Source organism: Ranitomeya imitator, chromosome 1, assembly GCF_032444005.1.
Source record: "Ranitomeya imitator isolate aRanImi1 chromosome 1, aRanImi1.pri, whole genome shotgun sequence".
Classification (NCBI taxonomy): Eukaryota; Metazoa; Chordata; class Amphibia; order Anura; family Dendrobatidae; genus Ranitomeya; species Ranitomeya imitator.
In genome coordinates, this window is record NC_091282.1 from 430,005,477 (window position 1) to 430,020,808 (window position 15,332).

General features: G+C 42.0%; 1 protein-coding gene across 1 annotated transcript in view; it reads left to right on the top strand.

Annotated features, from left to right (window-relative positions):
* The window catches only part of CEMIP2 (cell migration inducing hyaluronidase 2), a 174,765-nt gene that overhangs the window by 77,649 nt on the left and 81,784 nt on the right, over window positions 1-15,332 (top strand). Inside the window, exons 6-11 of the mRNA XM_069763494.1 lie at window positions 6,301-6,489; window positions 7,067-7,236; window positions 8,709-8,918; window positions 11,684-11,889; window positions 13,842-13,911; window positions 14,418-14,546. Of these exons, the coding sequence (XP_069619595.1) occupies window positions 6,301-6,489; window positions 7,067-7,236; window positions 8,709-8,918; window positions 11,684-11,889; window positions 13,842-13,911; window positions 14,418-14,546 (974 nt within the window). The remainder of the gene's footprint in view (window positions 1-6,300; window positions 6,490-7,066; window positions 7,237-8,708; window positions 8,919-11,683; window positions 11,890-13,841; window positions 13,912-14,417; window positions 14,547-15,332) is intronic.

Consider the following 15,332-nt stretch of genomic DNA (forward strand, 5'->3'; position numbering starts at 1 on the left):
CTGCTAGAACATCAATGGGGATAGTGGAAATCCGTGTTATGCCACATGCAACACTGGATTAATTTATAGGGGGAAATTCTGCTGACAGATTGCCCTCTTAAACCATGGTCTCTTCTTCGACTCTATTTGACCAACTGTAAAACTTATTTGAAGCTGCAGAAGATGGCACAAGAGGCACTGACAGGAGCAGGGGAAAAAGCTTTAACTGGTATGCTTCCTTTCCTCAGTTCTATGAAAATATTAGACAAAGTTAGAAAATCCCATAAACCTCTCAAAAAATATTTTTAATATGGTCCTAGCCCATTTCCAGGGCACGTGGGCCTTTAATATATTTCCATTGAGGATGAGGGGTAACACTAAGATGAGGAGTGGTTGCTCATAGCTGGCTCTCAATAAATTCAGGACTCTGCAAGCCTTTAAATACAGAGAATCATGATTCCCAAAAATGTGAAAAGGCAATGGAAAAATCCATAAAGAACATTAAAATAGATGGAAATAGAATAATGACATGGAGGCAAACAAAGGCGCAAAGGCAATGATGAATCTGCCTTGGGCTACGTTCACATGTTCAGTATTTGATCAGTCTTTATAAGCCAAACCCAGGATTGGGTGCTAAATACAGAGGTGGTGACGTGTCTCTATTATACTTTCTTTTTCACATGTAGTCCGCATGACTCTAGAAAAATGAACATCTGCAATGTCAAAAGGACTTGCGGTGTGCATAGTCAGTGCTTTTGAACTTCTTTTAACCACTCCAGGCTTCAAATCTGTTAGGGGGCTAAAAGTGTCTTGACCATTCTTCAGGTGGCTTCCCTTTTTATATACAGTAAAAAAAAAAACTGCAGAAGATTCTTCAGGAAAAAATACAGCTGGCCTCTAAAGGACCTTATATGCATATTACCCTAAGGGATCAGATTCCTGCTTGACTGGTCTGTTAGCCATGCTGCTTGCATGGCTGTCTCTCTGATTCTTCCAGAAGAGCCCTTTGTTGAAAAACCTGGAAGAAGGATGTGGCCCCTGAAGGGAAATTATGCAGTATTCTTTGTTAGGATGACTACTTATTCAAGTCTCCCCATGACCTTGATTTATTTGAAAGGGCATCTGACAGAACAAAAGGGGAACTCACTAGGTACAGACAAATAAAGGTACCGTCACACTTAGCGACGCTGCAGCGATACCGACAACGATCCTGATCGCTGCAGCGTCGCTGTTTGGTCGCTGGAGAGCTGTCACACAGACGGCTCTCCAGCGACCAACGATCCCGAGGTCCCCGGTAACCAGGGTAAACATCGGGTAACTAAGCGCAGGGCCGCGCTTAGTAACCCGATGTTTACCCTGGTTACCAGCGTAAAAAAACAAACAGTACATACTTACATTCAGCTGTCTGTCCCTTGCCGTCTGGTTCCTGCACTGACTGCTGGCCGTAAAGTGAAAGTGAAAGCACAGCACAGCAGTGGCTGTGCTCTGCTTTCACTTTACGGCCAGCAGTCAGTGCAGGAACCAGACGGCAAGGGACAGACAGCTGAATGTAAGTATGTACTGTTTGTTTTTTTACGCTGGTAACCAGGGTAAACATCGGGTTACTAAGCGCGGCCCTGCGCTTAGTTACCCGATGTTTACCCTGATTACCAGTGAAGACATCTCTGAATCGGTGTCACACACGCCGATTCAGCGATGTCTACGGGGAGTCCAGCGACGAAATAAAGTTCTGGACTTTCTTCCCCGACCAGCGACATCACAGCAGGGGCCTGATCGCTGCTGCCTGTCACACTGGACGATATCGCTAGCCAGGACGCTGCAACGTCACGGATCGCTAGCGATATCGTCTAGTGACGGTACCTTAAGTGTCCCTGTGGCATCCTTAAAGTCAAGAACAAAGAATTCAGGTTTCTTGGAAATTATGCCAAGGTAATTTACTCTGCTTCTAGTATAGCGCTAACCGTGAGGTCCTGCAGAGAGGGCCTCTTTAATAAAGGCCCCTTCACATTAAGCGACGCTGCAGCGATACCGACAACGATCCGGATCGCTGCAGCGTCGCTGTTTGGTCGCTGGAGAGCTGTCACACAGACCGCTCTCCAGCGACCAACGATGCCGGTAACCAGGGTAAACATCGGGTAACTAAGCGCAGGGCCGCGCTTAGTAACCCGATGTTTACCCTGGTTACCATTCTAAAAGTAAAAAAAAACAAACACTACATACTTACCTACAGCCGTCTGTCCTCCAGCGCTGCGCTCTGCTCTCCTCCTGTACTGTCTGTGTGAGCACAGCGGCCGGAAAGCAGAGCGGTGACGTCACCGCTCTGCTTTCCGGCTGACCGACGCTCACAGCCAGTACAGGAGGAGTGCAGAGCACAGCGCTGGAGGACAGACGGCTGTAGGTAAGTATGTAGTGTTTGTTTTTTTTTTACTTTTAGAATGGTAACCAGGGTAAACATCGGGTTACTAAGCGCGGCCCTGCGCTTAGATACCCGATGTTTACCCTGGTTACCAGTGAAGACATCGCTGGATCGGTGTCACACACGCCGATCCAGCGATGTCAGCAGGAGTCCAGCGGCGAAATAAAGTTCTGGACTTTCTTCAGCGACCAACGATCTCCCAGCAGGGGCCTGATCGTTGGTCGCTGTCACACATAACGATTTTATTAACGATATCGTTGCTACGTCACAAAAAGCAACGATATCGTTAACAATATCGTTATGTGTGAAGGTACCTTAAGAAAAGGATCCTGGTTTGGCTCAGTTAATGTCAGAATCCATATAGTCTGTAGTGCTGCATGTAGTTCCACCTTATTCTCTATGGGTAGAAACAGGAGAGCAGCACAGGACATACAGTGGGGGGAAATAAGTATTTGATCCCTTGCTGATTTGGTAAGTTTGCCCAATGACAGACATGAACAGTCTATCATTTTAAGGGTAGGTTAATGTTAAAATTGAGAGAGAGAATATCAAAAATAAAATCAAGAAAATCACATTGTATAAATTTTTATTTTCATTTTCCAGTGAGACATCAGTATTTGATACCTCTGGCAAACAAGACTTAATACTTGGTGGCAAAACCCGTGTTGGCAAGCACAGCAGTCAGACTTTTTTTGTAGTTTATGATTAGATTTGCGCACATGTCAGGAGGAATTTTGGTCTACTCCTCTTCGCATATTATCTCTAAATCATGTTGCTTGGCAACTCGGAGCTTCCACTCCCTCCATAAGTTTTCAATAGGATTAAGGTCTGGAGACTGGCTAGGCCACTTCATGACCTTTAATGTGCTTCTTTTTGAGCTATTTCTTTGTTGCCTTGGCTGTATGTTTTGGGTCATTGTCTTGCTGGAAGACCCGGCCATGACTCATATTTAATGTCCTGATGGAGGGAAGGAGATTGTCACTCAGGACTTTATGGTACATGGCTCCATCCATTCTCCCATTGATGCTGTGAAGTAGTCCTGTACCCTTAGCAGAGAAACACCCACAAATCATAGTGTTTCCACCTCCATGCTTGACAGTGGGGACGGTGTTCTTTGGGTCATAGGCAGCATTTCTCTTCCTCCAAACACGGTGAGTTGAGTTAATACCAAAGCCCTCAATTTTTGTCTCCTTTTGACCACCGCACCTTCTCCCAATCACTCACAGAATCATCCAGGTGTTCATTGGCAAACTCCAGATAGGCCTGCACATGTGCCTTCTTGAGCAGGGGGACCTTGCGGGCACTGCAGGATTTTAAACCTTTACGGCGTAATGTGTTACCAATGTTTTCTTGGTGACTGTGGTCCCAGCTGCCTTGAGATCATTAAGTTCCTACCTGTGTAGTTTTAGGCTGATTCCTCACCTTCATGATCAAGGATACCCCACAAGGTGAGATTTTGCATGGTGCGCTAGATCAATGTCGATTGACAGTCATTTTATATTTTTTCCATTTTCTTACTATTGCACCAACAGTTGTCTCCTTTTCACCCCAGCGTCTAAATTATGGTTTTGTAGCCCATTCCAGCTTTGTGCAGATCTATGATCTTGTCCCTGACATCCTTATAAAGCTCTCTTCTTGCCCATGTTGTAGAGGTTAGTCTGGCTGAGTCTGTGGATAGGAGTTTTTTTTTTTTTTTTTATAAAGGTGACTGTGTATGACAGCTGCCTTTAATGCAGGTAATGAGTTGATTAGGAGCATCTAACTGGTCTGTAGGAGCCAGAACTCTTAATGGTTGGCAGGGGATCAAATACTTATTTCTCACTGCAAAATGCAAATGTATATAATTTGTACCGTGTGATTTTCTGGATTTTATTTTTGACTAGATGGTGGCCCGATTCTAACATATCGGGTATTCTAGAATATGTATGTATGTACGTCGCGCTTAGCACAGCCACGCCGTATATAGCACAGCCAGGTAGTATATAGCGCAGCGCCCACGCAGTATATAGCGCAGCGCCCACGCAGTATATAGCGCAGCGCCCACGCAGTATATAGCAGATGACCGCTTGGTCATCTGGGTAATTTCGCAATGCATCACTGGGAACGGAAGCTGGTGGCAGCATCGCGCGCATCAATGGACGTCTGAAGGTGAGAATAGCACAATTTTTTTAAATTATTTTTAACATTATATCTTTTTACTATTGATGCTGCATAACCAGCATCAATAGTAAAAAGTTGGTCTGGGATGGGGCGACACACTGGCGCTGACTGGAGGGGAGTATGGAGGGGTCAATTCGCGGCCGGACTAAGCCTGTCTGATTGGTCGCGGGCAGCAATCAGCAATGTGGGATTTACATTAGACAGACAGACGGAAGTACTCCTTAGAATATCTATCTATTTAATCGTCTATCTCTCAATGTTAAAATGAACTGTCTAATTGTAAGGGAAGGTTAATGTCTTTGTCCATGGGCAAACTTACAAAATCAGCAAAGGATCAAATACTTATTTCCTCCACTGTGTTTGTGAAGTCCGCAGCAATGTAATGGGGACCACTGTTTCTTTCTGCCGTCCAGAACCTGTTACTGCAAATCATCACAGAGCCAACTTCTGGCAACATGGATATAAGCTCGTGCCTATTGGAGGAGGGTCACAGTGGTGGCAAAAAAATCAAGGCACTTCCTCTTGGCACATGCCAATGCAAAAGGCAGCATTATCATGTATGTAATCGCGCAGTCACACTATATTGGTATGCTGTGATTCCAATTATCCTCCCAACCTTCTTTTGCCAGTGACATCACACCCAAGTGAAAAGTTGCTGTCCACCTCTGCAGCAATTGTAATGCAGTTTTTTGGTAGTGCCTCCTTAGGAAAAAGTGATTGCTCCCTCTAGTGGCCCAGTGTAAAACATTTAAAAATGATTTTATTTGTAATGGTGGAAATCAAGGCTGACAAGCAATGAATAATTGGTTTACCTGCCTCAACAAGATGTCTGTAAATCATCCCTGGATTGTCACACAGTGAGACAATCTTGTTTAGGGTTCCGTTCTTCACACTTTGGGTTAATTTTGAAAAGGCTGGAGGTCTTGAATTCTGTCACTTGTAGAAAATAAGCTTCATTGAGCATGTACGCCCGCAAGGGCAGGGTCCTCTTCCCTCTGTACCAGTCTCATTGTTAGTTTTGTTTACGATCAGTGATATTTGTATTTTGATGTAACCCCTTCTCATATACAGCACCATGGAATTAAAGGGACTCGCCCCACAAATCGTATCTGTGCTAAGCCCACCGGCATCAGGGGCTTATCTACAGCTCAGAATGCTATAGATAAGCCCCTGATACTGGTGGGCTTAGCTCAGATATGATTTTTGGGGTGGAAGAGTCCCTTTAATGGTGTAGTAGTAGTAGTAGTAATAATAAGAATAATAATAAATAAAAGGTGTCCTTTTTAACAATTACATCTGCAAGCATGGTCAGTGCAGTCCAGTCCCTTTCCGCCTACCCTTCTTTGACCACCAGTCTGGAGGATGGAGTAATTGAGAAGATTACTGTTTCTTCTCATTGTTGTCAAACTCTAAAGTAAACAGGCCCCTTCTTAATTTTGCAATAATTCCAAAGACTGTTTTCACTGACTGTCATGAAATGCTTGCTTTTTCTACAAGAGTGGAGATTTGAAGATCTACTTCAATTCCATGGTAAGATCAAGATAAAACAATTGTCATGGGTGAGATGGTAAAAAATTGACCACTGTGCACATGGAGACTTTTTGGAGCGTTTTCAGAGCAGAGACTGGGCAGAATCATAATACACTGTAATATATTTGTGGTCTATTTACTAGTTTATTGGCGTTAACAGGACGCTAAGATTCTATCTTTTTAGTTATTGTTTCTCATGGTATTTTTATCTTAAGGTAAAGCCTTTTCTGGATTTACTGTTGAAGCTGTTGATGGAATTGTGCTAGAGCTCATGGATGATGTGCACAGTTGGCAGCCAGGCGATGAAGTAGTTGTTGCAAGCACGGACTATTCAATGTATCAAACTGAAGAATTTACCCTCCTTCCTTGTCCAGAATGTAACAAATTTCAGATTAAAGTGAAAGGTAGGTGGTTGATGCTCATAAAATTGATAACCAGTGTACCTGTTATTTCACCCAACTCCACAATATATGCTCCAAAAAAATGCAAACCGTTTTGAAAACCTTTTTGCTTTATTCAGTATAAAGTGTGAGCACCACACACTTGTACATTTAGAGGTATGAAATGCTAAACAGAAATTGAAATGCCGCAACAGGTCGATTTTCCAGCTGGAAAAGTTGGGGTGCGAATTACATCTGACCCAACTCGTACTGCAATGTTACTTTCAAAGTTTACCCTTATGGTGTTGCTATGTGTTAAACTAACTTTATATACGTTGTTTTCTGTAATTCTTAATGGCCATGGCCAAGGCAGCTATGTAAGACTCAAGAGGACTTCTGGATGAACTAATTAGCATTAGGGTACAAATGGTGGTAGTCTATTGCTTTTACAGATATAGCTACGTTATTGGTGACAAATTGTTTCCCTTCCATAATGAAGGCTTGGGGGAGAGGGAAATGGGCGCGTAAAGTTTTTTTTTAAGATACAGCAGTTATTTCATTAAATAATCTTGTCTGCCAATTTATTTTTTCTTGATTTCAGAGAGACCCATGTATTTCCATATGGGAGAAATCACAGAAGGCTTGGACATGCGGGCTGAAGTGGGGGTCCTTACAAGGAACATTGTCATCCAAGGCGAAATGGAGGAGACGTGTTATGGAAACAACCAATGCAAATTCTTCAACTTTGACACCTTTGGAGGGCACATTAAGGTATGTTTAGGTACAGGGGGTCACTTTGTGCAAAACCTGTAAAAGTCTGATCACATTGCATGCACAAAATCCTGTTGGCAGGTCAAAGCAGAGCATCAGTCAAGCTGCTAGTTGGGTGTGTTTGGGTCCATTTATATTGTAGAATTACCATAAACTAGCATTCATCGGCACACTTGGTACACAATCTTGCAGTCTGAATAGACTGCTGGTGAACTAGCCGAACGCTTGTTCGTGGGGTACAATAATTGGTGCTGCACAAAATATCATCGCCCTTGGCATCGCATCATCTTGTGTAAGCAGGAATTGTGCTGCCAAGCATAATGACTGCCTACAAGTGACGCTAGTCACTTTCCACGGCCAAGCCGTGAGTCAGATTGGTCAAGGAATCCAAGGTCAGAAGCCAGGAAGGTTCGTCATAAACAGGAGGAAGAGACAAAAGCCTAGTCAAGTAACGTTCTGAGGTCGCTTCAGGAAAAAAAAAGCCAGCTTCTCTTCTGAAGCCGCTTCCTGCCCCTTGGGAAAACTCAGCAGTTCCTTTGGTGTCTTGCTGGGTGGGTAGAGACTGCGTGTGGACTCCTTAAATGCTTATAATATCTGGATTATACAGCCATTCTGACATTGATATCATTGATATTCAAAGTACACCATCCTCATCAGGTTTAAGAACTAATAATGTAAGCATTTTTGTACTGTGAAATCTGGTGATAGACCTGCTTAAAAGATCTTGATAAATGGCTATAACTCCGTTCAGTATGATAGAACTAATGAAATGTAGCCAGATACAAGGAAAGTTGACCTTTACAAAAAGTGTAGAAAGCTTGAGTTTGGACCAGTAATTGCCTAAAACATGTATACATAAGTTCCGTGCTGATTTCTCCTAGTTAGACAACAGCAGGTCTTAGGCCTGTGCTTATTATCAGGCTGATAATATTGACATTAACGGGGTAGATCAGAGATCAGCTGCAGCCTTGACGTCATCTTCATGTCCAGTTCATGCGCAGGCGGGGACAGTGACGCTAGCGCTGATTGGGCGCCAGGCTCATGTGTTACAACCACACAGGAGTACCGGGACTATGAGTAAGCTGGAGCGGTGCCGTCATGGGAGGTGAGTAAGCACTTTTGTGGTTTTGGTTTTTTTTTTTTTTTTTCCGGGGCCAAAAATTTTAGGTCAAGGAGTTGTCCTATTAGTGGACAACCCCTTTTAAGAGGCACTATTGTAAATACTGGTCCATAAACGTGTGATTCATGACTGACTTTGTAAATTTCTATATTTTTATTGTAGCAGCGTCCACTTTTCCTTTCCATAATTAGTAACTCTCTGCAGTATATTTACCTGTCAATCAGTTATGACTTGTTAGCAACTTATATTTTGACTTTTATGGTCATTCAGGAAGAATACAGTTTAACAAATGATTTATCTTGAAGCCAACAAACTCTTCAGAAAATTGTAATCCTATCCTCTGTCTTGGTAGATTTTACAGAACTTCACCTCTGTTCATCTGTCCAATGTTGAACTGAAGCATATGGGTCAGCAAGTAATGGGCAGTTACCCTGTACACTTTCACCTGTGCGGGGACGTCGATGAAGTGGGAGGCCATGATCCGGGGACCTATGTGAAAGGACTATCTATTCACCATAGCTTTTCTAGATGTGTCACCGTCCATGCGACAAATGGCTTGTTGGTATGTATACCTTGTCTAGGAATTTGCTTCTCATATACTCACTGCCCCATTAGTTTGCTTCTCTCAAATTATTGAAGTTTGTCTTTATCAGCTACTTGCCTAGATCTCATTCTAAAACTAATAAATAATAAGGGGACAATGAAGGAGATATCTTGCTGCTTTTCCTATTCTGAAGGCTAAATCTGCCCCCCTTTGTTAATGCTAATTGGGTGGATTTCCCTGGCAAGATGGTGGAAAGTTGCTGACCTCCTTCTAATTTATCCATATTTAGTGTACATTAGATGATCCCAAAAATGGGTAAAAAGTTTTTTCTGTCAAAAGAACTTTGAATCGGGCTTAACATCTCAGTAAACACTGAATTATTATTTACTCAAGTTATTTTTCTTAACCAGCACTTGCCAAGGTATGAAACTATTGCAAAAGCTTTACAAAGATAAACATCAGGCATTTGATTCCCCTGCCAAACCATCCAGTAACTTCTTGGAACATGTACATACCTGGAAGATAAACGTCTTGGCATTCATAGGGTTATACCTAGTTTTGTAATTGGGGCTGTCAGTTTAGGATTTGTCGGGGGGAGAAACAATTAGGTTTTCCTACATCAGATTTCTATAGAAACTAAGCTATTAGCAGTCATTGTGCGGACACTTGGACATTATAGAATGTCTGGAGATTTCAGCTCTGAAGCTTAGAAAAATGTGGATACAGCTCTACTGTGGAATACTGGTTGTATAGATTTCGGTCCTATTATCAGTTCAGTAGAAATGGCCATTCTTTCTATAATCTAATCTGAGTTGCTAAAAACCCCAAAATGCTTTGTCGATTGATAACACAACTGTGGTTTCGTGTCAACCGCATTTAAAAAAAACATTTTGGTATAAGGAAATAAATGCTTTTGCCACCAACAACATAAAAAAGATAAGGATTGTGTGCCGGGACCAGGGTCTCCTTCCATGTCCCTAACACTAGTGGCACCCTAGCTTGTCCTGTTGCACCGTTTACTTCTGATGAAGACTCTGGGGTCATGTACCTTGCCGTAGCTCCTGAATACGCAGTCTACAGTGTATACCCCTCCCAGGGAAGTAGTAGTGTACCGTAATACATCAACCAGAGTAACAAGATAACACAAACAGGGATAATGGAAAATGCCAATCCTACAAATATACTCATACAAACCGAGGTATGCACTGAAAAATGAAAGATGAGGTAAAACAAAAGTAGGAGAAGGGTAACTGGTACACACCCAAAACCTAGCAACAGTCACCGATAAATCCACCAAACATATTCTCAAACAACCTTCAACCATATAGCAAACGTTAGCTCTGGCAATGAGTGCTAGCCAGGGTCCAGATTATATAGGAGAAGGGAGTTGCTAACAGTGATCAGCTGAGAGCCTTAATGCAGGAAAGCTTCCTGGAGCTCTCGACCATGCAGATTGACCCCTTCACTGCTAAAAACATGCACCATTTTAATATGAAGGTGAAGGGCTTCTAATCAGTGCAGGAGTTGGAGAAATCAGATGCTGCGGTCTTCTGGCTCTTCTGTCAGAAGGAGCCAGAAGACAGATTGATTCTGTATATATGGCCAACTCTGATCAGTACTAAGCTGGAGATATATAATATATATCTGACTAGTGCTGATGACTTTTCAGTGTGGTGAAAACCACTGTTGGACACCCAAAAATGATCAAGTTACTGTGTTGGGACAGAGAGTTGAGAAGGCCCCATATACATCAGATTGACTGACTGATCAGCCATCTATTTTTTTTTTTTTGTGTGTACTTGAACTTTAAGTTGTCCATACACATGCAGTAGTAAATGGCCAAAAGCCATCTGGCTGCTGGCCATTTACCCCTTGAGGCCAGGGTCACACAACCGTATATGCCCTCATCTGAGCGAATCAGGCTGATTATTCTAATAACACTTGGATCAAATTCTGATCTGAGTGGCATCATCGTGTGGCCCGATTCTCTTGGATGAGGGAATCCTAGTACACTGTGAGGAGAAGATGAAGAACAAAATGTCTCTATCATCTTCACCATTGTTTGAGGTCGCATAAATCTGACTGCACAGATGTCATCCAAGTACAGTCCGATTTCATAGTGGGGAAAAAAATGAGATGGCACTTGTCCAATGTATGTGATGTTGTGAGTGAGCCCCAAGACTAAAGTGCGCATGTTTATTGCAAGTGAGAGTGGGGGGAAAATCTTTATCAACAAAGGATCCTGCAGCTTTAAACCCCTACATGCATGAGACTGTCTGTTGCTCGTGTATTGTTGTTTTTTTTTTTTCTCATGGGGAAATTTTTTTTCCTTTTTGCCATAATCTATTAAAATAAAAATCTTTTAATCTTCACATGGGCCACAAGCTGTTTTAAATCCATGCAAAGCCTAGTCAGCTGTGACCTTTCCTATTGAGAATTGTGGATCCCATGTTATCAGCTATGTATAGAGGTGTCACCTGTCATTACAGTCCTGCCTCTGATGATAATGACACTGCTGTAAAGAACAGGAAGTAAAAGTGCAAAATGGCCCCAGTGACCACACTACAATACAGTTTGTGACATGAATAAAGAACAGTGTCAAAATATAAGAAAAACCTGATTTAAACAATTTACCGTAATCTTCTGATATTTTCCTGGCACCAGACCTTGAAACTGGTAACCGGCCAATTGGACAAGTGGGAGGTGAATGTTGGCTATTAACGTTATAATTGACTGTTTCTTGATTAGCAGCTGCCATTAATCTACTACCATATTTTGTGCAGATAACGGACACAATTGGCTATGACACACTGGGACATTGTTTCTTTCTGGAGGATGGTATCGAACAAAGGAACACTCTGTTTCACAACCTTGGTCTTGTAACCAAGCCAGGCACTTTATTACCCACAGACCGAAATAATAGTGTGTGCACAGCTATGAGGGATAAAGTGTATGGAAACTACATTCCTAATCCAGCCACGGACTGCATGTAAGTATTTGGCAGTGAACCCATCTATTTTCATGTCAACTTGTAACACTTTGGAATTCGAGGAAATACTTAAAAGATGTATTTAGTACCATACAGTAATGCTCGAAACCTTACCACTGCAACTCGTGTATGTGAAGCGTGTGTTTGCTTCGTCATTTAACCATTACATTGGCCGTGTACCAGGGTTGCCAACTTGACCTTTTTATTTTTTCTGGACCGCTTACTAAAATATCAGGGGGGCAATATTCTTTAGACCCATTGGAAAGCCACAATAGATCATTATGATTTAGAAGTGACGTGTCTAGTCTATAATTCTGGGAAGACATTAATTGCTTGCACTGTAAAATATATGACAATTAGAATCAAAATGAACTGTCAAAGATTCTTAAGCTTCAAAAACAAAAATCTTGGACATCTTATTTTTCATTTTATTTATTTATTTTTTGGCTTTACCAACCGGGCAAAGTAAGTGCCATGTGTGGGTTTTTTTTTTTTTATATAGATAGACTTTCCTGGAATTTCTGGATGGTTGTCAACCTTGCACTGTGTTCCGATTAATTTGACATGTACCTATCAATTTGTGGCGGGACCTGCCCACAATTAAATGTGTATGTGGGCAGCTTGACTGTCATCGACAGAAAGGCGCAGATATATTGGACCTCAGCATGTCTGATCATTGTTCTACATGAGCTAAGTGTCAGAGGGGTCTGGAGACCTCTTACCTAGCACCTTGTCTTCAAAGGAACCATGATGTATTACCAGCCAATCCAGACTGCATGCTGACTGTAAACTTCTCTAATTGAATAAGTGACTATTTGAAGGAAACTGCTGTCTATTTCTGATTACCGACTTATTAATAAACCGTATAAACTGGACCACTTTTTTTTTTTTTGTGACGTCGGTGCCCATTCAGCACTGGCGTCGGTGTTCCTATTTAGACAAATCAAACATGAAGAGGAAGTCAGAGCTGCAGCTGATCTCAGACTTCCTCTTCATGCTCAATTCGACAGGCGGGTGCTGATTTGGCGCTGTCGTCATGTGTCACAACAACTGCACTGCAGCCTTGGGAGTGTGAGTGCTGACACCGCATGAACGGCACCAGCACAGGAGGGGAGTATAGGCTTTATTTTATGTGGACCAAGCATGGGGTATGGCAAGAAGTTGCCCAAGCATTGGACAACTTCTTTAAGCTTGCCTTCTACTTATGGAATTTTCGTTTCTCTGTTGCTTATAGCAAGAATGTGACCTTCAACCCTTGTCCATTTTATTTATTGTTCTTTTAGTTCGGGTACATTGTACAGTAGTGGACTTGAATGACAGCCTCTCATTATTTTCTGTCATTCAAGTCCACTACATTACAATTCACCCAAACTAATTAATAAATCAAAAATAGAAACGATTGGAAAATTGACAAGGTCGAAGGTCACATTATTGCTATATGCAATGGAGAAACAAAAATGCCAAGGGTAGAACACAAGCTTGAAGTTTTCCACTACTTGGACAACTTCCTCTCATAACCTATGACTGGCCTCCATAAAATAAAGCTTCTACTCCCCTCCCTTGCCAGCGCCATTTTGACTGATGCTAGCGCTGACTGGGTGCCGGCGTCACATGTCACAACAACCACACGGGAGCCCTGAGGGCGTGAGTGTCGGAACGGCGCCGGCACGGGAGGGGAGTATAAGCTTTATTTTACGGGAGACAAACATTTTGATCAAGGGGCTGGGTTGTCTTACTAGTGAGCTACCCGTTTTAAGGTCACTTTAATATGTGGTGGGCATAGGGGACATTTCTAACTTGTTTTCAGTTTACAAATATATTATAATGTTACATTTGTGTAATTATAATGCCTTGATCTTACAATGTGGAACTTTTTAATAGTTTATTTTATACATTCTGTTTGTTGTATTTTGTTACCTACTTTTTTTTTTTTTTTGCTTTACCTTTTTTAGGGCAGTATCAACTTTCTGGATTGCAAATCCGAACAATAATCTGATAAGTAATGCAGCGGCTGGTTCTCAGGCAAGTCTTACAGAGTATCACTAGTCATTGGAACATTGCTCGTTCTGTAGCATAGAAATAAACTTTAGACATTTGAATCATGTTTTTCACTCAAGTTTGCCAGTTCTGTAATTGCTATAAGATGTGCATTTAATTCATTTGCCTGTGTTTTGGAAGGTAGGTTGACCTGCTGTAGTTCCGGGGTGTGAAATGTTTCATTTGCAATTGAGACCTTCTCCAACCACGAACAGAGTGGCTTGGTGGAGGCCCAGGGCATAGCGCTGTTCTTGTTCCTTGTGGCATTGCAGATCAGCTGCATCCAAGTACCGTAATTTCTTGATATGCTCCCATGCTCTATTCAGAACCAATAGGGCTGGTAAAAATGGAGAACTGTGATCACCTCACTGGGCAATCTGCTATGGAACCAGTTTGTTCTTCACAGTGGAGGTTTGGGCACGCTTATTAGCAATGGGCTATATATTGTTGTGTGGTGATTTTCCAGCTATAATGCTTTTCTTAATTTTCAGGATGCAGGGATTTGGTATGTGTTTCACAAGTCTTCAACAGGAGAATCCCACGGGCTCTATCCAGATACCAAGTCTGAGCTCACGCCTCTTGGTATATTTTACAATAACCGAGTCCATTCTAACTTCAAGGTAACTAACATCTCATGTTAAACCTGGCAAAGCAAATTAACTGTACCTCCTTTAGTTCTTGCTTTCAAGAGATTTGGTTTTACCAGGTTGTCTAGATCAAGGTGTATGCGAAGACAATGTCCAACTGATCATGGACCAAGTTCTTGTAATAAAATAAGCAGGGAAGAAGCAGCATACCGAATCAGCTGCGATCCGTGGTATCTTGTCTGTGTACTCTTGTTTTGTGGTGTGTGCCAATTATATTTCTGCTTGGTCAGACACAGCCATAATTGTGTCCCTGATGTGTACTGTGTAATTACTGTGTCTGACCGTGCATGGTCTGATCATTCTACATCTCCTGGGCAGGGGAGTAAACGAGCGTATACAGACATAGGATTGCCAATGGTTCTTTCTGTTCTCTGCCTGTTTTAAATCCCATTTTACCCCATAGACAGCAGTAGCTGTGATACCCATTCTGTCCTGTCTGTTTACTCTCCTGCTTCCTCCCCTGCCCGGGAGATGTGGTATGAGACCATGGTCATACATGGCAGGGGCACATTTATAAGATTGGATAACATCCAATTGTGGAAATTATTATTCAAAGATCTATTAATTAAAATGTACACTGGCATGTAAACATTTGGACACCCCTGGTCAAAATTATTGATTTTGTAAACAGTTAAGCACGATGAATATGAAATTATCTCTAAAAGGCCTAAAGTTAAAGATGACATTTCCTTTGTATTTTAGGCAAAAAGTCATATTTTTTATCTTTAAAAAATTACATAAAGGAAAATGAGCTGATGC